At 38.1% G+C, this 25,147-nt stretch overlaps 1 protein-coding gene and 1 pseudogene across 1 annotated transcript in view; one reads left to right on the plus strand and one right to left on the minus strand.

Moving 5' to 3' along the window:
* LOC101565842 (FGGY carbohydrate kinase domain-containing protein-like) overlaps positions 1–25,147 on the minus strand; it is a 218,397-nt gene that overhangs the window by 13,362 nt on the left and 179,888 nt on the right. The window contains exon 6 of the mRNA XM_004642588.2: positions 9,607–9,722. Within this exon, the coding sequence (XP_004642645.2) occupies positions 9,607–9,722 (116 nt within the window). The remainder of the gene's footprint in view (positions 1–9,606; positions 9,723–25,147) is intronic.
* LOC105743715 lies at positions 11,896–14,527 on the plus strand (annotated as a pseudogene).

Consider the following 25,147-nt stretch of genomic DNA (forward strand, 5'->3'; position numbering starts at 1 on the left):
GCTGTATATCTATCCTAACTATTCTGCATATACAGATACAAAATGGTCCTTCCTTTGTGTCATCCTTTTTGTTTAGTCCTATCAGAAATGGGTATTCCATTGGCATCTAAATACAATAGGTGCATGAATTTAGCAAAACAATCCAACACAGTCCAGCAATCTACAATAGTAGTGGGTTATCCACAGAAGTTGTTGACTTGAGCCCTGCACAGTTCAGCATATTAATATAGCTTTACTTTATATACCTTGTTTTTATACTTTTCTGCTGGATGGTTAAGACCAAGATAAAGCAAGACCTATATAACAAGAAATGTAACTTTTGTATCTGATAAGGTAAGTCAAGTACCCTCAAGATTTATCCTATAACCCTGTACTGCAGTTTGCAGATCCTGTGTCAGTGTCAGCCATGTGAATGAGTCATGGCCATTGCCTGACCAATTTTCTCTCTGTGAAAGCCTGAGAGAATGTTTTCTCTCCAGGTAGCTCTCTTTATGCCTTCTATCTAGAACAACAAAGAATTTTTTTAAAAAATTAGGCCCCCCAAATTTAAAGACCCAATCCAAGAATGGGTATCTGAGATGAATATATACTACTCAGAGGAACAAATACAAATGGCAAGTAAATATATGAAAAAAAAATCAACATCATTGGTCATGCAAATTAAAACAACACTGATATTCCATCTTATCCCAGAAAGAATTGCTAACTTCAAGAAGTCAGCCAATATGCTGGAGAAGCTGTGGGAAAAAAGGAACCCTTCTACACCATTCGTAGGAGTACAAACTGGTAGAACCGCTATGGAAATCAGTGTGGAATTTCTTTTAAAAGCTAGGACTAGAGATCCCATTCAAGCCATTTATTCCCTCCTAGATATTTTTTCAGAAGAACTGAAAAGCTCATAACATAGCAATATATGTGAACTCATGTTTATAGCAGCACAATTTGTTATAGCTAAATCCTGGAAACAACCCAGATGCCCATCAACTGAAGAATGGATAATGAAGATGTGGTATTTTTACACAATGGAGTATTACTCAGCCATAAAACAGGATAAATTTGAGTCTTCTGTCAGTAAGTGGATGCAACTAGAGAACATACTCTTCAGTGAAATAAATCAGACCCGCATATACAAAAATCACATTGTCTCCTTAGTGTGAGAACCTAAAAGAGAAAAATGGAATGTGAAGGGTACAATAGACACAGGTAAAATGGAATGAACTTATTCAAAAGGAAAAAGTTACTGAATTGAGAAGGACAGTAGACAGAACAGGAGAAAGAGATCTATCTATGTATGCAAGCAGGATAGTTTGGATAACTGTACTATGCATTTCTGCTGGCATATGGAAAGATATTTTTAAAAGCATCTTGAATCAATTCTGGACATCAAGGCACTCACAGTAGCACAAGCGACACTAAAGAAAAAGTATTTCAAGGGGCCGGGGAGATAGCTCAGTGGAATAAGCGCTTCCCTGGCAAGTGCAAGGGTCTGAGTTCAATCCCCGGTTCTACAAAAAAAAAAAACAAGGATTTCAAGACCTACTTCACAAAATGGCAAGAATGACTGGATGAATTTCATATTTGGAGGGGAACATAATTTCCAATTTATTAGACGTTAGATGTGCTGAGTTCCTGGCCTCACAACATTAAGGAATGCAGTGGCAAACTAAAGGAGGAAGTTAGGAGAGTTTTACTGGATATAAGGAGAAAAACGGCTTCACTATTTGCAGGAAGGGTCCAGAGGATAGTCACTGAGGCCCTCTGTCAGAGGTAATATACACAGTAAAATTATAATATGGATCAAATTACAGTCAACCTATAAGGTTACAAATCCACTAGGGATAGAAATCACATAGCAAGTATACAGGTAAAGAACAAAACATTCAAACATAATAACCACTGAGAGAGAATCTGAGCTCAGAGGAATAGACAGTTATTACAGTGGTGACAATAGTATTCTCTGAAGCTATATACATATATAAGTGCTTTATCTACATTATTTCCTTTAATGTTCATAAACTTAATAATATTTACAATACACCAATTAAGCCTGAAATAGATCAAGTACCTTATCCAGAGTCATAAGGGTCACTGTATGCATAGCTTGCAGATGACATAGCCAGAAATGAAGTTAGGCTGGACTGAATCTGATGACCAGTAGCCTAACCCTAAAAAAGACAACTGATAATATATTATTTAACTATTTTTGTTTGTTTAATTCATTAATTCATGAGTGTTATTAGTATGTCCCAAAATACAATAGTCCCTGGCTACTTGGTCAAACTCCTGTCAAAATATTTGTAAGGATGAAGACCCGCGGGCTGGGTGAACTCATGCACAGATGATACTGCTTACATTCTCCTAGCAGTTAGTCCTATTCAAATGACAGTGTCCAGATCTCCCACATGACCAACAGTTATTGAAGAAGCTCAACCAGGAGAACTGACATACAGTAGTGAAAGTCACAGTACTAAAGTCAGAAAGTCTGACTGGTACTCTCAACTTTGTCACTAAAATACTGCAAGACCATGGCTATTCACCTCACCTCCCAGACTTAGTTGTCTTCTATAAAGTCAGGGCAGAAGAGTCAAATCTCTGTGATCCCTTTCTGCCTTGATATTCACTGATTCTCTAGCAATAAGAGAAACTGACAGCTGACCTCACTTTTGGGGAGCTACTAATCATCTTACAGATGCCACGTTGAAAGAAACAGCAATTCCATGAAACCTTAAACACAGCAAAGCCTCTGAAAGCCAATCCTTAGCATTTCCATAATGTGTTCATAACTATCCCTCTGCCCTTTTGGCTTTTCAAGGTTATTTCTAGAAAATCCAGCAGCTGAAATGGAACTGCTGGGAATGTACATGGTTTTGGAACAGAATGCTGAGGAGTACTCCTGTCCCCATGTGCCAGGATGTACTTAAAAATAAGAAGAGGCTGTGTTCCATAGGCTGCATATGGTGGTTGATACAGTGTGTCAACCTGAGATCTCAGAAGCTTGGCTGATTCTGAAAGCTTGGCTGGATCCCCTTGCTGATTCCACGCCTTGGGGTAAGGGGGTTCCCCAACCTAGGGTGAGGAAGACCCACCCCAGAGTGACTCAGCACAAAAAGAGTATATAAATGAGCTGAAGAAGGCTTCTGCATCCTATTTCCTGGGAGCAGTTCTGATCTCTACCACACCACTTCACAGCCGTGCCTTTTGGGAGGAGCTCTGATCTTTGTGGTGGAATGCAGGTCTTCGCAGTCAGTGTAGAAGAGAAATAGTCTTGATGGACACCACAGCTGCTGCTTCTCTTCTGCTCTTCATTGTCTTCTGCTACCATGAACTGCTGCCATTTGCCTTGGAGCCAACGGAGTATGGCCTGAAACCTCCACTAATTGTGAGCAAAATAAACCTTTCCTTCCTTCATTTTGGGTGTTGGTACTTTGTCCCAGCAGTGAGTGCAAAGTAACCAAGACACTGCATAACACTGTCCTGGGACACTGATATCTTACTGCAACTTCACATCAATGTTTATTTATTTATTTACTTATTTATTTATTTTTGAGACAGGATATCTATGCAGTTCAGGCTGGGCTTAAGCTCACTTTGTAGCCCAGGGTGGTCTTGGACTCACAACAATCCTCCTGCCTCAGTGTTGGAATTACAGGTATGTGCCACCATGCCCAGCTCACACCAATATTTATGAGAAGAAAAACTATGATTATTATATATTAATGTAAAATATACATGATCTTACAACACATGAACACAGAATCACAGGAGCTACACAACTTCTAAAATGGTCCCTGCTGCTCTAGCCACAACCACCACCACCACCACCATCCCAGCACTGGCTGGAATAATAATTGGAAACATCTCATGAAAGGAATGGAGAAAGTACTATGTTGAATCTCACCAGTGCCTCCTCTTCAAGGAAGGACAGAAGTCCCACTAGAAATTAGTTCCCAGTTCCCGCTTCTATTTTATATCCTATCACTCTTCCCTAACCCATGAAGCTCCTGCAACCCTCAATAATCCATGGTCACCCCAAACTCTTCTAAGACTCCATGTTCTGCTTGCACCATTTCTTCTGCCATGAATACCACTTCCTCTCCTGCCCTGGTAAACTCATATTTTTCAGACACACCTCAAATGCCACCTCATGAAATTTCCTTGATGTCATTGTCACTGTCAGTGACTTTTTGTTCTGCTTTTCCAGAGTATTGTGGACATTTTATTGAAAAACTATGAGATTACTATTCATTTATATTTACCTCTCTGCCAAGCAGACATGAGATGCCCAAGGAGATGAACTACAATATATTCATTTTTATTGATCTTCATTCTTTGTACATAGAAAGCACTCAAAGAATGTGTCTGGCTAGCTGGGTGTGTAGCTCATTAGATGGGTTAATAACTGGCATGAAGAATTTCAGGTCATTCTCTGTGAAGCAGAAGTTTGACTTTAAATAGCAAAATAAGATAGTCTAATATTCAGAAGTCATGTATTGGAAACACCTTGGTATATAAATTAGACAGAAATGAGAAAGGTGATAGGAAGATGGAGCAAAAAGACTCAAGGGGAGCAGGAAGGTAAACCTGGCCCAGGATACACACAGGAAATGCCATCTCAGGCCATGGGAAATAATGGTGGGACCAGCCTCACATAACCTAGAAGAGGTTGGGAATACCTGTGGCCAAAAGTTTTCCAGATCTGGTATAAATCAGTAATAAGTCTACCTACTTCACATGATACAACACTGGGCAGCAGCAACAGAGCAGTCACTGTCTAGGAAAACAGAATGATAGAAGTAAACTACATGCCTCACTCTCACCAAAATGAAAAAAGCAACCCTCTTATTCCAAGTACTATCTAGATAAATTCTTATAAATATGTTTAATCTGTTGGAAAAGTCTGGAACATTAAGTGTGACAAACTTTGAAAAAGAATTTTGTAATGTCCACAACTATGAATGGTATCACCAGATACAGGTTCCCAAGACGGATCATGATTCAAACAGGTAGTAGAAGCCCTTTGGGTATATTTCAAAGAGGGAATCACTTCTTCTCTCTCCAGCATAGAGAAGTACTGATGAAAACACTCCCATCTCTTGATTTTTTCCTCTCACTTATTCCAGCCATGGGAAAAGGCAACACTTAGCTGATCCTTGGGACTTAAAAGAACATCCATGGGGCCTTGTTAAAAAGGAGTGGAGTCATAGCCTGGGGTAAAGTCAGGACAGGCATGGTGTGAATTTCTTCTGAGCCACCTGTACTCAGACCACTAGGCCTCCTGGGTTGATGAATCAAATACATTAAGCAGAACGTGCTATAGACAAACACAACAAGTTTCTTTTCTTTTTCTTCTTACTTCACAGCCTGTCAATAAATTGCGAAGTCAGTGTTATCGAGGTCCCAATGTCTGGCCAGATTCCAAACAGAGGTAGGAGACCACCAGCTCTGTAATTTAGCCTGACCAAATCTAATACTGCATTTAGTCAAAGGTGATTTTGTGAATTATTCTCTATTGGTTAGACCTGAGACTGGAACAGCAATAACTTCTGGCACATTTATGTCCCCAACAAACATTGGTCCTTTGTCTTTTTGTTTTTGTTTTTTGTTTTTTGGCAGAACTGGGGATTGAACTCAGACCCTTGTGCTTGCCATGGAAGAACTTATTCTACTGACCCATCTCCCCAGCCCCTGGTCCTTTGTCAATATTCTTTATATGTAATGTTAAACCTACAGGACATAAAAAGTCTATGGAAAAGTAAAATTTCTAAGCTTCCTAAAATACGTTGTTGTTCCATTTCCTATCCTGGAAAGATCTTTGAGATACTTGCTATAGGAACGCAGTTATAGCTATCATTTGGTCTGAGACATGCCGTTTACAGGAGTCCTTCCTTAAATAAAGGATTAGTGAAACTTCACTGTGAAAAGCCAATTTGTGAAACACATTTATTATTTTTCTATAACCTAGTATTATTATTTCACTGAGAGAATTTATGGCATCTCCATTAAATGTTAGCTACAATGAAGGTAAAACAGAATTTATTTATCAAATCCTTCATTCATATGTACACTCATGCACTTAACATGTCAACTCTATTTACTCTGTGCCAGGAGACTGCATCTACAGTGTCCTGGCACCTAAAATACAGTCTCATTAGGGAACAGAAAACCATTTTTAAGCCAGCCAGATAGCACAGCAGACTAAAGTGCCTGCTTAGGCAGACCGCAGCAGCCAGGTTTGATCCCTCTTGTGCTATGCTGGCCCCGCCCCGGGGCATGCTGAGACAGAGATTGAGATTGGGTTTGGTGGCGCATGCCTGTAATACCAGAGCCTGGGAGGCTGAAAACAGAAGAATGACTGAGTCCAATCTATGTAGTGAGACCCTGTAGATCCTACACCAAAAAAAAAAAAAAAAAGAAAGAAAGAAAGAAAGAAAGAAGAAAGAAAGAAAGAAAGAAAGAGAAAACCAGTTTTAAAAAAAGACAGCATCCTTCCACTCAAGAAACCAACTCCTTTCACAAACTTGTTTTAAATTTTCTTCTTCTTACTTAACTTCTTCTTAAGCCTCACATTCTTCTTTGCTTGGCTTCCTTGATCCCAAATAATGAGTGCTATACAATGTAATATGATGAACTTTTCATATCACAAGAGCTCTCTGTGCAATGCACTTAACTATCCTCTGATTCAACCACGCTGTACACATGAATTTTCATTAAATGCCCTACCCAATACTATACTGAAGCTCTTTTCCCAGGGAGTAAAGTGAAAACATGGGACCTAGACAATCCATTAGAACAGGTGAGATGCTGCTTATCTTCCTAAAGGTCCTTCCTCCCTGCTGATCTCTTCCCTCCTGTTTACTTTGGATAAACGTATGGGAGTAGATAGCAACCCTAGAAATGATTCACACGGACTTGAAGGTCACAATTTATTAACAAGATCATTTTATTGGACCATTGGTAGATAATTTCCTATGGAAAAATAGGTCAGGGCTTTCTCTATCAATTTTGAATAATAATTCAATGTGTATTTTTCAATTTACAAAGAAATTTTATACTCTTTTTAATTCACAACTCTTGTTTTTCTTTACTTTGTATAATTTACCCAAACAAAATTATCCAAATTCCTCCTTGAAAACAGATATTGGTAAGTAACATTTTATCATTGGAAATTTGCAAGTAGTTACTTAAAACACTGTAAATATACCCTGTCCTTGAAATGTACCATATAAATATTGCATTTGATCCTTAACTTACACTTCATAAATAATTTATTGCAAAGATATTCTTCCATAAGACCTTCAGTTGCTGAGGTGTTCAGCTTTCAGGAAAAGCACTTATTTACTGCATGAGCCAAGGAAGGCTGCTAAAGACTTGGCTAAAAGCTCCACGTGGAGCGAATTATGGTAATTGTATTAATGCTCAAATCCAGGACACTTGCTCAATGCTCAAATCTGCTAAAAGGTTTTGTACTATATTGCCCACATCTTGACAGGCAGTGAGGCCACTGGAAATGCTTAACATTTCACAGGGCAGCTTCCGAGATTCACTTTTCATAGTTCCAAGAATTGCTAAGCAATGTCTGGAGAAGGCTTCCAGAGCAGTTTCTCAAAGTCATAACTGAGAGTAAATACCTATTAAATGTCTTTTGCTTTGGGTTCAGATTGAACCTTCCAGAGCTCAAATAGGCAGAAGTGAAAATCAAAGAAAATACCACACATTTAACTCTGATGAATGGGTAAGTTTAAATCCATGTACAACAATATTCCGGTTAATAACGTTTCTCCTTAGGACATCTATTAAAAATCCAGTAACATAATTGACAAAACCTAATAAGTTGCTCTGGAAATTTTCTGCTAGATTAACATTATGGGCTTTTAATAAATATCTCTTGTAGGTATTTCTTTATTAACAGGACTAATATACTGACTAAGCATGTATGGTGCATAAGATAAAAAAGAAGAGAAAAACATTAAAATAATCAGAAAGCCATAGTTAAAGTTGGAACCATGTTGCCAAAGGTACTGTTGCTATACTAAACATCCTTATAGCTTTTAGAAACAAGAAGTACCAACCTCCTAGTGCCTGAAATCTCAATAATTAATTTATCTGCTTACTAATCAAACAGTAAGGTAGCAATGTGCTGTGCCTTCTGTTCTTACTGAGACTATGAAGTAAATAAATGAAAATCCTGTGTCAATGAGCTCAAATCATAGTTTGGAATCAACACACATAAACAAGTAATCAAATTCCAAGGAAAGAATGACTCTACCCCTTAATACCAGGTAAGGAAATGAACTCCAATTTTCGTATCTGTAAAATGAGAATAGTGAAACTAGAGGTTTAAAAGACCAAATAAAGATAATGTTCACAAATCACCTAGGGATAGATCCAAAAGTAGCTGATGACTAAAGACTGAGGCTTTGCTTTCTCCTCTCTCCCTGACTGCAAGCTCCTTCTACTCTGATCTCGAGATGATTTCAACAGAGCCACAGAAATTCGAGCACTGCTCTTTCTGCATAGAACCCTGGCTCCATTCTTTTGCCCAGATTCATTTCTTAGTAGATGAAACAATCACAGATAACATACCAGGATTATCACTCAGCATGCTTCTACTTGAACATTCATAGACTGTCGTGAGGACTGTTCCAGAAATAGGTAGACTGAACTACTACTATGGAGTTTTGTTAACAAGAGTGATCAGAAGTTGTAGCAGATACAACCAGTTGTTTCCTATATTTAATAACACATCACTCAAGGTTACTAGCCATAGATGAAAACATGGCTACTCTGCCAATAACTTCATTTCCCAGACCTCTGTAGCATATTGAGGGCTTCTGAATGCAGGCTAGTGAACAGAAAATGAACAAAAATGAGGTTATACCACCTCCAAAAGAGTATGCATGATTCCTTTGGACCGTTTTATTCTTCCCTCTAGCTGAGACCTTATCAGAGCTGAACTAACTTGTCCCCAAAGTTAGAGGTCATGTTTAAGAATTGCACTAATGGTCACTTTTATTCTATTCCATGAAAGAGAAATCACATTGTAACTCAATCTTATTATTATAATATATTATAATACATCAACCAGTGTTTCAAAATGTCCATTGAAATATAATTGCTTACCGGATGATGGCTAACTAGAATTGTAAATATGTCCGTATTATTCCTGATTCTTCTGTTTTTGATCTATTTTACATTTTTTCTTGTTCATAGACTTACCTTGTCCCTTGAAATTAACTCACAAAACAATTCTACTACAGACTAGGAATGGTCCATATGATCCATATAATCTAGTCCATATAATGTAGCATAATCCCCTTGAGTATGCCAGACCCAACAATTCCATGCAAAGATCCTCCTCAGTCTAGACCACCTTGTGGTTCTATATTTCAACACAGATTTTCATAGCATGCATCACCACTCAGTCAAATAAATCCTAAAACAAGGGTCTACTGTTGTGACTTGCCCATCACAATGTGATCATTTGGGAAAACTCAGTCTTGACAAAAACTGAACTGTGTTCTTATATTATAATTCAAATAAAAACAAAGCAATCGATATAGTCATATACACACACATGATCACTCTACATATTTTCTATTCTTTTACCTATTTTGCTGTAGTTATCAGCAACAAAGTCTTCCAAACCAATCATCTTCCAGAAACTGTCATCCCAGCCTTTCTCTGCTGAGTACGTCCATTTACACACCAGGGAACAGAGAGACCTAGAAAAATGAGAAAGATACATGCAATGATATAAGGTAGGCTTCCCTCATATTGCCAAGTACTGAGATAACTGCAGAAGTACTGAGGAAGTGAAATAAACAAAGTAAGTGGAGATGTATCCCTATTTAAGTAGAAACTCTCCATGTATACCTATTAACTACTTCTTTCACTTTCAGCAGAATCTCAGCTCTTTATTTATAAAATCTACTATATCAACCCCTGATCAAATAAACTCTATAGAGGAATACTTTCATTTATATCTGTGTTTATACTATATTTAAAGAAAATCAGAAATCACAACATTGATAAGTTGCTTGATTAAACTGAATAACTGATATTGGTAATTTTACTTGGGTTAAAAACTTTGTCTTAGCATGGTATGGTAGTATATGCCTCTAATTTCATCACTTGGAAAACTGAGGCAGAAAGACTGCTGCAAGTTCCAGATCATCCTTGGTTACACAGTAGGACCTGGTCTCAAAAAATAAAATAAGACAGAAACACTGTTTCTTATTATTTAAATAGATCACTATATAGCTAAATAGTTATATATAATATGATACATGATATTTGTTTCAAAATAATATGATAATGGAAGGTAAATGGTATCATAGTTAGGGCAAGATAAGCCTGGCAGTGTCCACTGTTATAATCTATTTTTGCATATATCAAATTTTTCTACAATAAAAAAGACTTTTTTAAAGTGCCTAATACATAGTAAATAAGATAGCCATCCTAGTCTACAAAATATGTAACAAGAAGACAACTTCTAGCTTCACTGAAAGTCATCCTGAATGTTCTATACTCTGCCATAAAAAAATCATTTGCATCTATCTGAAAAATGTCAACTCAAAAAATCAAGTTTTGGTTATCCTAGGCTGAAACTTCAGTTTTGAGTTAAATATCCCTTTTCTGATCTCTTAGACCATGGGGTATGTCTTACCTCACTGTCTTTATTACACTACACAGTTCACTGCCTCTCTATCTTCCTTATAGTCCCATTTCCTTTTGTTTTCAATAGTTTATCAAGATTATTTATTTTATAAAATAAAATGTTTTATCAACCGCTGACTAATCCCTTCAACTGACATTCTATGGTATGGCCATGCCCAACTCTGCTTCTCGTACATTCACTCCCTTGCTTTCTCCATTCTGAAACACTGAGTCACCTGAAGTTCCGCATAGCAGGCTTGGATAGCTCACTGCCCTCTCCTTCATTTTTTCTACCTTATCTTCACTTTACAAATGTAAACCCTAGTCAGCTTTCACAAGCCAGATTAAGAGTAACCCTTTTCCAGACAGCATGCTGAACCCAAAGCTCCTTCCCCAGTGCCAATCTGGAAAAGGTCTTGCCTTATATTTACCATAGTAACTGTCTTTGTCCATTTACATCTTTCTCTCTCTCTCTCTCTCTCTCTCTCTCTCTCTCTCTCTCTCTCTCACTGAACAATCAATACCTTTAGTAGAAAACCAGTGCTACTAATTTTGCATCATCGAAACCTAGCATGAACAAGCTTATGTTTAGCCATCTGAATAACATTTACAAAAGAAACTGGAAAATAGGAGCCAGCAAGATAGCTCAGTGGACTAAAGCACCTGCTTAGGCAAGCCTAGGCAAGCACAGGGACCCTGGTTCGATCCCCAGCACCACACCCTGCTCCAGCCCCGCTCCCATGATGGGCTGAGCTGACCAGAGTCCAGGCAGGTCATGGTAGTACACGCCTGTAATCCCAGCACTGGGGAGGCTGAAAAACAGGAGGATCACTATGAGTCTAAGCTGTGTAGTGAGACCCTGTAACAACCAAATACATTAAAAAAAGAAAACAAAAAAGAAACTGGAAAATATAATCGTGAATTAAATAAATCAGACACACAAAGTTAAATACCACCCATTATCTCTCATTTAAGCAAGATAAAGTACAAAGAAACAAGGAGGCAGATCTCTAGCAGATGGGAAATGTCTAGACCAAGGGCATGGTAGGGGAAGTAAAAAGAATAAAGATTTACTATGTGCAGGAACCTGCTAACCTCAAGTAATGTAAACAATGTATTTCATAAATATGGGCTAAGAATAAAAATAACAAAAATAATGAAAATGGGGAAAGGGGGCAGCAGATGCAATTGGTAACGCAGAACTGACGGGTTTGATTCAGCTGGGTTCCTGGCCTGGCTATGTAGCAGGTGAATGAGCTAAAGGAGAAGTACATTAAGGCCCTGAGTGCCAGGAATACTGACAACACCTTACAGTGCTACTCTAGGCAACTAAGCTGGACCCTCACAACCATGTGTTCTACAATAATCGTTCTGTGGCCTATGCCAAGAAAGGAGACTACCAGAAGGCCTATAAGGATGGCTGCAAAACTGTTGACTTGAAGCCTGACTGAGGCAAGGGCTATTCAAGAAAAGCAGCTGCTCTTGAGTTTTTGGTTTTTTGTGTTTTTTCCCCTTTTAATACATGAGTTACTTTATTATGGCTTCACACTGTAAAATAAAATTGTCTTTCAGAAAATTAAAATATAAAACAACTCCATAAGATGATAGCTAGTTATTTACAAATTTATTTTGAAGCCTTAAGATTTTAAATTGAAGGCTGCACAACTAAGTCTAATCCTCTTAAAACCTAATCATTTTAAAACCTTCAGTGATACTGAAAACTCTTTTCTCCTGCATGAACTATTAATACAGAATTTTCTCATTAAAATGTAACTTTTTCAAACAAGATCAAAAGTGTTTTGTGTAAGGTTGTCTATTAACACATTTGAATAGTTCATATTAAATATTCAGAACACTGGTTTCTATCAAATTTTGTGTGACAGTTTCTTAAACATTCTGTTTTGTTTCGATCTATGCTCTATTTCCCCTGAAAAGAATGATACTCTTCCCCTTTAATGTACCTGCTTCAAAACTGAACTGAAGCTACCAGTTATATTATGTGCTACTATGAAAAAGTCCACTCATATTTGTAGGTTCCAATTTCATTGCCTTAGCTATTTCAGAGTAATTTAGCTGTAAAAGTTCATAAATGACATTTTTGCATGCAAAATAATGTATACTCTAAAAAATATAATTGATATAAAATGGGAAAGCACACTTTTTATTAGTTTCTCAAATAATGGGGTAAATTTCCCATCGCCCTTAGATACACTTTTATTGACTTCTGCAGAATACAGTGACAAATCTGCTGCTCACTTGGAAGAGGTGTTCTTTAGATGAGCTTCTGGTTTGAAAACTTAGGAAAAGGAATTGGATCAAGCTATTGGCACTCTGGTTTCTGTTTCTGGCCCAGCCACAGAAAAGATGGATGTAGTAAGAATGTTGGGGGGTGAGAGAGAAAGAAAGTTCAAAAGGAAGGAGAAAGAAGCCTAGCAGTAGTCAGCTAAAAAGAGAAGAAAAATTATATGACGAAGCCAAGTAAACCTATGAGGAGGGTTTAAGATATGAAGCAAGTAACCCTCAACTCAAAGAGGGTTTACAGAATATGGAGGCCCAGTTTGCAGAGAGGGAATTCATGAACCCTTTCAACATGCTCAACCTGTATCAGAAACTGTAGAATGATCCCAGGACAAGGATGCTGCTCAGTGACCCTACCTACCAGGAGCTGAATGAGTAACCACAAAACAAGCCATCTGACTTGGGTACGAAACTACAATACCCTTGGATTATGACAACACTGTGATAAGGAGAAAGAGGCTGCAACTCTTCCTCTTCCTCCCCTCCCCCTCCTCTACCTTCCCTTCGCCTCCTCCTCCCCCTACCCCTCCTCTACCTTCTCCTCTCCATCCTCCTCCTCCTCCTTCCCAAAAGGAGAAGAAGCCAGAGTCATGGAAGAGAATCTTCCAAAGAATAAGAAGCAGGCACTAAAAGAAAAAGAGCTGGGGAATGATACCTACAAGAAGATTTTGACAGTGTTAAAGCATTACGACAGAGCCAAGGAACTGTACTCCACCAACATGACATACATTATCAATCAAGCAGTGGTATACTTTGAAAAGGGTAACCATAATAAATGCCAGGAGCTTCATGAGAAGGCCATCAAAGTGAGGAGAGAAAACCAAGAAGACTATCAACAGACTGCCAAAGCTTATGCTCGAATGGGCAATTCTTACTTCAAAGAGGAAAAGCATAAGGATGCCATCCATTCCTACAGTAAGTCTTTGGCAAAACACCAAACTCCAAATGTACTGAAGAAATGCCAGCAAGCAGAGAAAACAGTGAAGGAGTAAGAGCGGCTGACCTACATCAACCCTGACCTGGCTTTGGAGGAAAGGAACAAAGGCAATGAGTGTTTTCAGAAAGGAGACTATCCTCAGGCCATGAAGCACTATATAGAAGCCATTAAACAGAATCCACAAGATGCTAAACTGTACAGCAATCAAGCTGCCCGCTATATCAAGCTCCTGGAATTCCAGCTGGCACTCAAGGACTGGGAAGAGTGTACACAGCTGGAGCCAACCTTCAACAAGGGTTATACTCGGAAAGCCACTGCGCTAGAGGCCATGAAGGACTACACAAAGGCCATGGATGTGTACCAGAAGGCACTGGACCTGGACTCCAGCTGTAAGGAGGCTGCCAGCAGTTATCAGCACTGTACGATGGCTCAGTACAACAGGCACAGCAACCCTGAGGATGTAAAGCGATGGGCCATGGCTGACCCTGACATGCAGCACATAATGAGTGACCCAGCCATGCAGCTCATCCTGGAGCAAATGCAGAAGGACCCCAAGGTGCTCAGTGAGCACTTAACCCTGTAATAACACAGAAGATTCAGAAGCTGATGGATGTGGATTGGACTGCAATTCAGTGATGACTTGTTCACCTCTTCCCTTCGCCCTCCCATGTGGAAAGACACTGGGATGGTGGCAAGCAGCACAGCAGAGGGAGAGAGGAGAAAACAGAGCTTCTTTACATTTATACATGCCTACCCGGAAGACACAGACTCATACAGCCGCCACCAATGCCTCCCAGCACACATGGTCTCCTCACTGCTACCCTAGAGTTTTGTGTCTCCCCCCATGCCCTGGTCCTGTCTCAGCTGCTCCTCCATAGTTGGTTACTTTTTATTTGGTGCAGTGGGCAATATGGGGAGGGGAGGGTCTTCTTCCCAACCTGTGGTCCCAGCTGTCTTCATATTGTTATTGCCATGTCCCTACCTCAAATAAAACAAGCCAGTTAGACATAGTTATATGTTAAAAAAAAAAAAGAAGAAGAAAAAGAAAGAAAAAGGAAATGAGGAAAAGAGCTTTAGAGGCACAGGGAGTGAGATGGGTGAAGGGAAAGGGATTAAAAATAGAAACAAGATATATTATGTACATGTACCCACTCCCCAAGAAGAATATAAATTTCATGTACTAATAACAAAAATGGATTGTCCATTTTGCCAAAGTTTAAAGGTGATATAAAATCATACAGTTTTAAAGGTGAATGAAAACCTATTTCACAGGGCCAAGAGTCTAGATGCATCTCACTCAAACATTTGCATAAATCCACTTACTCAATATTTTGTGTTCAGTTACTATGGTAGGCTCTATGAACAAATTGTATATACTATTCCTAGCCCATCTGCTCTCATAGAAGTTGAAAGTTTAACTCAGGAGAGAGATGCATATTCTGAAAGAAGCACAGAGATTAATCAGAGCCTTTAGCAGGAGACCACTACAATGTGGTAGCAGGGTGAGGTGCTGGGGGACATGGTATCAAGAAGGGTTCCACAAGAGAGGGTAATATTTACTGAGGACACTACTGAAAGTAAACAAATGACATTTACCACTAATGATTTTTTCAGATGAGGAATAAATCACAGAACATATTAGTTTTATGGTTTAACATAGTATTCTCCCAAAGGTTCAAATGTTCATGGGTGGGGTTTTTGGAAAGACACTGGATCATAATAAGGCTATATTATTCATTAGTAGATTCATCCACAAAGAATTTAGCAGCTGAATTTACTTTAAGGAGCTGGGGCCTGCTTAGAGATAGCTCATAGAGGGTGTAAGCTGGAAGGGAATATTCTTTTTCCCAGCTGCTCTCTTCACTTTCTACTTTATAGCCACCATGCCATGAGTTATTTTTTGTCTGCCATGCCCCTCTGCCAGCCAGTCATAGTCCAAAACTATGAGCTAAAATTCCTCTTTTAAATTATGGGCATTGGGGCTGACGAGATGGCTCAGTGGTCTAAAGCACCTACTTAGAACAAACTTAGCAAAGCACAGGGACCACGGTTCAATCCCCCAGCCACCACATGCCAGTCAGCCCGCCCCCTGGTGGGCTGAGCTGGCCACACACACACACACACACAAATAAATAAATAAAAATTAAGAAAAAAAATTTTTTTAAAAACTGTCCTTTTAAACAGAGGAATATTGTTACTGTTATAACCAAATCAAAGCTTGAATCATAGTCATAGTATTTGAAATTAGCCAGGCTTGGTTATGAACTTCAGCAATCCCAGTTCTCAGGATGCTGGGTCAGGAGGATTGTTAATTCAAGGCTACCCTAAGCAACACAGCAAGACCCTGTAGAGGGGAAAAAAAAATTATGGGCATCAATTAGTAAGGTATTTGTCTTACTAATACACAAGCACTGTAGTGAACTAAACATCACTGATAATGTTAGAGTATATCACTCTCCTCCTGACCCCTGCACTGTCAGAAGGACCTTCTTTCTTGACTTTAAGCTTTGGATTCTGATACATGAATGATTCAGCCGAAAGAATGAAGCAAAAGTGACTGCATGCCAATTCTTAGACTAAACCCCAACATGCTTCATGTGCCTCTGTTTGCTTGCTTCACTGACATGAGAAGATCATGTAAACCCAGCTCACTGGTTGAACCAGGGTGATCAGATACATAGAGCCAAACCCTATTTGGATGAGATATCTCTACGTAGTCTTCAATCAATTTGGATTAGGCAGGTGAAACTCTATTGAGTGGCATCAGCTGAGATTGAACTACCCACAAGATCAAAGACTACAAAAGTCACTCATGACTAAGGAAATGATTATTGTGCAACAATAATACTTTATAGTATAAGTAAATTAGTTCAAGTAGATTTTCATCCCCAATAAGGGAAAGAATAGGCATGCTCCATTCTTCACAGAATGTTAGAATAAGTGGCCAGAGAGTGTTCTTGAGAGATGATGATCAAACTTAGGAGGCAAGAAGCTTTATAGGTACACATACCTCTGCAAACTCTATCTTCTATATGGATTGTTAAAGATCACTAGAGTGCCTTCCTCTTTAAATCACACTGTTGGATAACACAGATATATGGATGTGCTTTATAAGTAGGAGATTCAGGAAGCTTTGGAGAATGCATCTGAAACCATAGGTTCTCTGGAAATCTTGAGTCTTCTATTAAAGACCAGAGTTTTGACATTCCCTAAGTGTTTTACTGGGTAAGCTACCCTCCCAAGAGAGATCTCTATCTTCAGATATGCTGTACCAACCTTCAGTCTTCAAATGCCCAATTTTCAGTCTCTCCCCATCCAGGAGGTATCAGGGCCCCAAACAGTCCAGGACTGCTTTAGCAGATGATTTATTTCCAAGATTAGTGGCCAGGAAGGACATGCTTCTGCTGCCCAAGGAAGCTCTGAGAGGAGCAATTACTGCTAGCCAGATACTTCCTACTTCTGGGTAGGAAGTATCATGGTTTTCACTACTTTCAGATCTGTTAATGACAAACACCTACATAAACATCTATATAAGGGTCAGAAGAGATAGATCCATGAGTATGCAGAACAAAACCATGATGTACATTAGAAAGACAAATTCACCTGAGGGTAGATCACATAGGACATTGATTGTTAACACACAGGTCCCTACTTAAGTAGAAATGATTAGAATGCTGGAAGAAAAGATCAATGATGACTGCAATGAGAAAAGAAGAATGCAAGAAACACATAGTGAAACTAAACACTGATTTTAACTTTGATTTTAAAGTAGCCACAGAAGAAATAAAAATAAAAAATCACTGGCCCTGATGAAAATCCAATATCCAAATTCCAATGCTCTGGAAGATCAAGTAAATTAATTGCATATCTTCTGATGAGAAACAAAGACACAAAGACATAGCAATAATGGGGGAAGGGCTAAGAGGCTTGGGCACAGATCCTTACTCTAACATAAAAATAACAAGAATTCCAGGGATTAAAAAAGAAAAGAAAAAGAACATAACAGATAAGGGGGATATTACAAGTAAATGAACACAGTACTAGGTATTTTAATAATATACTGAGCTTTAAGTTAGACTTAAATCTGTACATTGAAAAATCTCATCAAGTCTAGCAAGAGAATCAAGGAAAAACTTGAATTTCACAAGTCAACTGAAAATCATACAGCTTTCAGACAGAAAGACTATTACTTACAAAGGCAAGATATTCACTGTAAGGAATTCTCATCTACAGCTCTGGAAATGTAGAAGATAATGGAATAATGTACAGACCCTTAAGGAAAACTGATTCAAAAATTGTATGCCAAAGCAAAATTGTTCAGGTATCAAAGAGAAAAAGAAAAACTTTTCAGATTTTCAAAATAAAAGGATTTAAAATGCAAACTTTCCAAACATTTTCTAAGGACAATGCTTGAGAGAAAACACAGCTAAATACCAGTTCATTCAGAGCAACTATCCCAACACATGTGAAATCAAAGCTTTAGACACCAGTAGACACTGACATACACTTAGAGCCATTCATTCTTTCTTTTGCTGTCATGTATCACCATTTATCTGCTCCTGAAGGCAGACCCATATAACCTATCTGCCTCTTACCAGACCTCATCTCCTAATACTGCTGCTTTGTAGACTACAGTTTCAACACATGATCTTTAAGGGACACAGTCAAACCACACTGGAGTATACAGAAAAAATGACTTTGGAATACCTATGTTTAACAAATGATACAGCAATCACTCGTGAAATCATCAATAGAAACAAAAAGTAAAAGGATAAAAAGGGAAAATTAGCCAAGAAAGTTAACCAAACAAAACAAAAAGGGAAAAGAAAAGAGAGGTAATATAAATAGAAAACAAAAATAATATGGAGGAATAAAATCAATTATTTCAATATTACAACAAATTTTACAACCAATTAAAAAATAAAAACAATCACAACTGACCAAAACTAAGTTGTATCTTGTTTAAAATACATGTTTTAAATGAGCTTCTTTTAAAAAGATATACAAAAACCCCAAATATAATAAATAATTGGGACAATATAAATATCAAAGCAGCATGAAAGATCAAAAATCTTAAACCAGACAAATAAAAGTGTTCCACAATCACAAATTTCACTCAAGAATAATACTACTCATATTATTCTATGAACCCAACAATGTACTAGAGAAGATATCAAACAAAAAGTTCTAAAAATAAAAATACACCTGAAAATAGATAATTCTACGTAAAATTTTCTTGTACTATCAGAATTTGAAGATCTATGTAAACCATAAGAATAATTATCAATACTGCTAGTGTGAAATTAAAAAACATGTATTGAACTTTTTTAAAAAGCCTTAACTCTACCCATACATGTAGGAGTAGGGAAAATAAAGTGTTTTATAAGCAAATAGTGTATGGCTTAAATGATATTTAAAAGAAATTTAGATTTTAAAACCTTTTATTGGGGAAGAGTGAGAGAAATAACCTACACAATCATCTTAGGAAACTGAAAAACAGTAATAGATTAAAACAAAGGCAAGACTTAAAAAGGGCAGTAAAGATAAAAACAAATTTTATAAAAACATAAAATGTCAAGATAAAACTCAGTGAAACAAGAGAGTCAAAACATGCATCTAATAAAAGACGAAGACAAACAACGATGACAAAAACTTCTGGCAAAACTGAGAAAGAAATGAGAATGCAAAAATAAGAAATAAAAAAAAAAGATCATAATCACTGACAAAGTGGACAATAACAGGAGAAAACAGAAGGGTAATATGAGCAACCTTGTGATAGTAATCTGGAAATGTAGATAAGCAACTGACTAGAAAAATATAATTTACTAGTAAATGTTAAGCTTATTACCATTAAAGAACTTAGTAGTTAAAAACAACCTATCAAATAAAAGTTCAAGCTTGCATAGTTGTAGTAGGGAGCTGTAACAAACATTCAACATTTTTGTTCAAACCATTTCAGAACCTAGAAGAAATGTTTCTGCTGTATTTATAGGGCTAGACAGATAACAAAAGCCACGTGAGACTTAGAAACAAAAATCACTCTCACATTATGAATACATATGGCATAAAAACCACACATGACACAGACTAATTTAATCTGAAACATGAGAAGCAATGGTCAAGGACACTTTAACATGAGATGTATGAATGTATTTTACCTCAGCACTTTATCAAAGGAAAAAGCAACATGAAAAGTCCATTCAGGAAGGAATTAGGCCTGTGTGACCCAGGAACAGCTACAGTACTAGCTCTCTCTAAGTGCCAACGCCAAGAGAGAAAGGTACGTGGCCCAGCTAATGGTAGAGTGCTTTGACAAAACACATTCAGGAGAGATCTGCCTTTTGCAGGTCAGCCCTCCAGGTCCTTTCCAAACTTAACTCTTAGACATTTTGCTAACAAGTTAACATCTTGTTTTGAGGGAGTATGACCAAAACATAAAAAACAAAAGCGAAACACCCCTAAACAAAGATAAAACAAATGAAAACAAAGCCAACTAGGAAATCAGAGAGTACAGAAATATTAGCCAAGCTAGATCCCTCTAGACTTAGGAAGATTACAATGAGGAAATACAAGTGAAGCTAATTTTTTATAATACACTAGTAGTAACTGCTATAATTATTATTATCTTTATCTTTTAAAATATTCATTCAATGTTTTCTGAAGTCCTTTACTTATATACTGGAGTTTTATTAGGTAAGCAAAAGACCGCAAACTCTGAAGGAAATGAAATGAAAGGGTCACAAAGACCCCAGCCACACTAAAAGAATATGTAAGAGCCTAGGCGATAACAAAGGGAACTTCCAACACTCCTGATTTGCCCTAAGCAAGGCACACATGAAGAGGACAAGCTTGCTGAGTACGGGCTTGATTATTCATGTATTTCTCCAAGGCTTCATGAAAATGAAGTCAACCCTGCTGCATTATTTATACACAGCTCACTGCATTGACACAGCCAGGCCCCCACTTCCAGGAGAAACCTTTTGTGCTCTCCATGAGGAATGAAGAATCTGGAGAGTCTTAATTGAACAAGATGGTGAGTAACAGAATAATTAGAGCTAAGAGTGAGGAAAAATTACCAAGATATTCCTGGTTGCAGCCTTTAGTACACCACAGGCCAATGGTGGCTCTGTACTTCCATGACATGCAAGAGACTGCATTACCAATGCTGAAAGTGTACTCATTGGGAAGTATAATAGCTCAGATAGGATTGTTCTTTATATTAACAAAGAAATGAAGACAGCCTTATTTCTGAAGAAATACCAGTGCACCAATTGGAGTTGCCTCTGTTAAAGAGCTGTCAGGTTTTGGACTTGTTATTACTGGCTCTGCAATTTATCAAGACTTGCTGACAGGCTCATGATAGACCAAAATATTATACACAGTGGTGCAACACAGGGTAATATTAAACTGCCTTTACAGTTTGACTTGCTGATAACATGGTTAAAATGTGAGCGTGACAATATGGGTAGCATGAAAGAACTGAATAAATATCAAGGGAAGGGTGTTTCCCAATAGCCTCTAGAAAGCGATCTATGAGTTAAAAACAACAAATATTCTACAGGTGCCACCAAAGATACTTCAAGATCTTTATAAAGGCTCTGGATTCCTGTATTTGGACTTGTCCCATGAAAAATAACACTAACTAAATAGAGGTAATTTGAGAGAAAGAAGAAAAAAATGGGAAGGAGAGAAGAGAAAATGCCATCTTGCTGAGGCCCTGCCACACGTGAGGCACTGCACAGCTTCCTGAATATCACAGCACACTTGCCAAGATACTCTCATATCCCCATGTGATAGTAAAGACACTAAGACTCAGAAAGGTCAAGTAACTGACTGAAAGTCAGACCAGCAGAAAGAAGCAGGGCAGAAGTTCAAACCTGCCTTGGTCAATTAGAGTCTACACTTGTTAACTACATGCTTTTTCAGGTCAACAGAAGAAAAGGTATTTACAACACTGTGAAGGCCAATTAGGATGTATGAAAGACTGATAATTATGAGGTAGTATTTGCTTTTCCTGTGTTTATCTTGCCTATCTCCTCTTCTAAATAAAGTAAACAGTGCAACAATAAAGACTGCACTGGAAATACTTGAAAGAATCAACAACTGGAATCTCATCTCATTAAAAAGCTTTTGTACAACAAAAGAAATCACTAACAGAGTGAAATGACAACCTACAGAGTGGGGAAAAAAAATTAGCCAATTGTCCCTCAGACAAAGGACTTCTATCTAGAACATAAAAATTGAAAAGTATCAAACCCACAAATTCAAAGACCCAATCCGAAAATGGGCATCCAAGACAAATACACATTCTCTCATAAAAGAAATACAGACAGCTAATAAATATATGAAAACATGCTCAACATCATTGATCATTTGAGAAATGCAAATTAACACTGAGATTCCATCTCATCCCTGAAGGAATGGTTATCATCAAGAAGTCAATCAATAACAAATGCTGGCAGAGCTATGAGGAAAAAAGAACCCCTCTGTATGGTTGGTGGGAATGTAGAGGGGTATATAATCTTCACAGAAGAATTAAAACCATCAACCCACAGAGATATATGTGCACCCATGTTTATAACAGCATAATAGCTAAATCTTGGTAACAACCCAAATGCCCATTAACCAATGAATGGATAAAAAAGACGTGGTTCTTTTGTACAATGGAGTACTACTGAGCCATAAAGAAGGATAAACTGGAGACTTTTAACATCATACAGGTCATGGAACTTGAGGCCATATTCCTAAGTGAAATAAATTAAACTCACATATGTAACCACTGTATTGTCTCCCTGGTGTCAGAAACTGAAAGAGTAAACAAGGTCTAAAATGTATAATATATATTGTAAAATGTGAAGAAATTGTTCAAAAGGAAAATGGAATGGTGGGTGAAAGGAGAAAGGGCAACAGGGAAAGGTGTACATTCAAGTCGGTTATACTAGTAGTGTCTTTTAGTTCATTAAAAAGGAAGATGGAGGCCAGGGAGATGGCTCAGTAGAATAAGCACTTGCCTAGCAAGCTCAAGGGCCTGAGTTCAATCCCCGGTTCGGGGGGGAGGGGGCGGTTTGAAGCCTTTGGGCTGGTGAGATGGCTCAGTGGTCTAAAGCACCTACTTAGAACAAGCTCAACAAAGCACAGGGACCGCGGTTCAATCCCCCAGGACCACATGCCAGCCAGCCCCGACCCCTGGTGTGCTGAGCTGGACACACACACACACACACACACACACACACACAAAAATAAATAAATAAATAAATAAAATTTTTTTGAAAAGGAATATGTGTGCTGATATCAATTGGAAAAAAATTTATGTCTATACCTTGTGAGCTGAGGAACTACTTTAAAGAGAACAACATGTACTATATTAAATATAATTATTCTCATATTACTGTTAGAAAATTTTGTTTTATCTTTTTTCTATAAAATATCAACATAGAAAGAAAGAAAGAAAGAAAGAAAGAAAGAAAGACAAACAAACAAACAAACTAAAGACAGATGAGCAGATCATATGATAAAGAGCTACACAGAGCAATAAGGAAACTGCCTTAAGTTTCCTATGAGGAGGTTTTGGTCACAGTTAAAGTGATGAGAAGATGGAGACCACAAGCAAGGACTTGGGAAAAACATGACATCCTCCTTGGAGATGTAAAACTTCAGACTGAGTCTGAGGGTTCAGCTGTAAGTAGTCAACAGTCAGTAAGAGGCAACAACATAACATGACCATGAGAAAACAAAACTGTTTCCAAGACACTGTGAGCTCAAGGTAAGCAGCTGGGTAGTAAGATGGTTAAAGAAAGGTTCTGTGGGCCAAATAAACAGCATCTGCCTGGGAACAGGAGGGAGCAGAAGCAGATGCAAACGGAAAGAGAAAAAGTTGCAGGTGGAAGAGCTGCATGTGTAAAGAGCTGCAAGTGAGACCCACAGCTTGTGGCGCCAACCTCAAGGCTGAGAGTCCCTTGCAGGGAGATAAGGAACACAAAAGTCAGTCATTTCCTTCCTTCGCCCCCTGCTGCTGAAAAGATCTTTACCAATCTCTTATTACCAGATACAGATGCTGTCTCTTCCCTCACAGAGCTCAGACCTTCCTGTGAAAGAAGGAAAGACACAATTTTTTACTAAGTATCTAAAAAAAATGCTATGCAGCATCAGTATGATAAAGTGTTCTCTAGGGTATCTGCAGCATGTAGATCTGTCTTAGACTCTTCCACTAACAACAAAAGTATAAGTTCCATTGGGAATCTGGCTACTCCAGTTTCCAAAAGCAGACCCGAAAGCTAACATAACTTGAAACAGGGCTGCCTTGTGAAGGCAACACCCTCAGACCACCCACACAGGTCCCTGGGTGTTCTATTTTTTGTTCTAGTTCCTTCATTCCAGCCAGTTGGAGTTCCCAACTCCATGATTTCAGGCTCTCCCTACCCTCTTGAGCTGAAGGCTTCATCTCTGAAGCTCTGAAGATTCATCACTTGCCCACCCTCTAGTTCTTTCCACCCTCCCTTCAGAATCCCACCCCTGATGCTGGCTTCTGCAAAGTCTGCCCTGATATGTATATGGCTATGGATACAGAGACAGACTTCAATGATAGCTTTGTCACAATGTGATCCTTGCATGAGGACTGATGATATAATCACCTATTTACTCCAATCCAGAGGAGACTTTCCTCAAATGTTTTATAAGCTTGAATACAAACACAGCTTGTCCAGTGTCAATCTATTCTGGTCTATTCTTTTATAGGACAACACACTATGTATTGACAGGGTTAAATAGTGGTGACTATGTAATTCCTATCTTCTAAACTTCTTTATTTCTAATGGCATCCCAGACCTGCTCTTTGTAAAGTTCATCTCTGAGTGGATTCAAAGCTACTTAAAGTGTACATATTAATAAGCCTGGCATCTAATACTACAGACAAGACAGACATTAGAGAATAGCAAAATTATTCTAAAACAACTAGTTGGGTTGAGGGAAGCAAAAAAAAAGTTATCTTAATATATGGTCATTCAAAGCTCCTCTGTCTTGATGAGATAATGTAAAATTCCTCATAGGATAAGAAAGGGGCAGATTCAAATAGTATCTGCCAATTGGCCCAGTGAATTTCAATTTGTTGGCTATTAGGCCACATCATGATTAATTTCTATCCTCTGGAGCATCCAACAACAACAACAAAAAATCTGCTACGGGAATGTTCTTCAGTACAAATAAGAACATAAACAAATTATAAAACAAATCTTCTACACTTATTTGATAGACACTCTT

Source organism: Octodon degus, unplaced genomic scaffold, assembly GCF_000260255.1.
Source record: "Octodon degus isolate 3935 unplaced genomic scaffold, OctDeg1.0 scaffold00156, whole genome shotgun sequence".
Taxonomy (NCBI): domain Eukaryota; kingdom Metazoa; phylum Chordata; class Mammalia; order Rodentia; family Octodontidae; genus Octodon; species Octodon degus.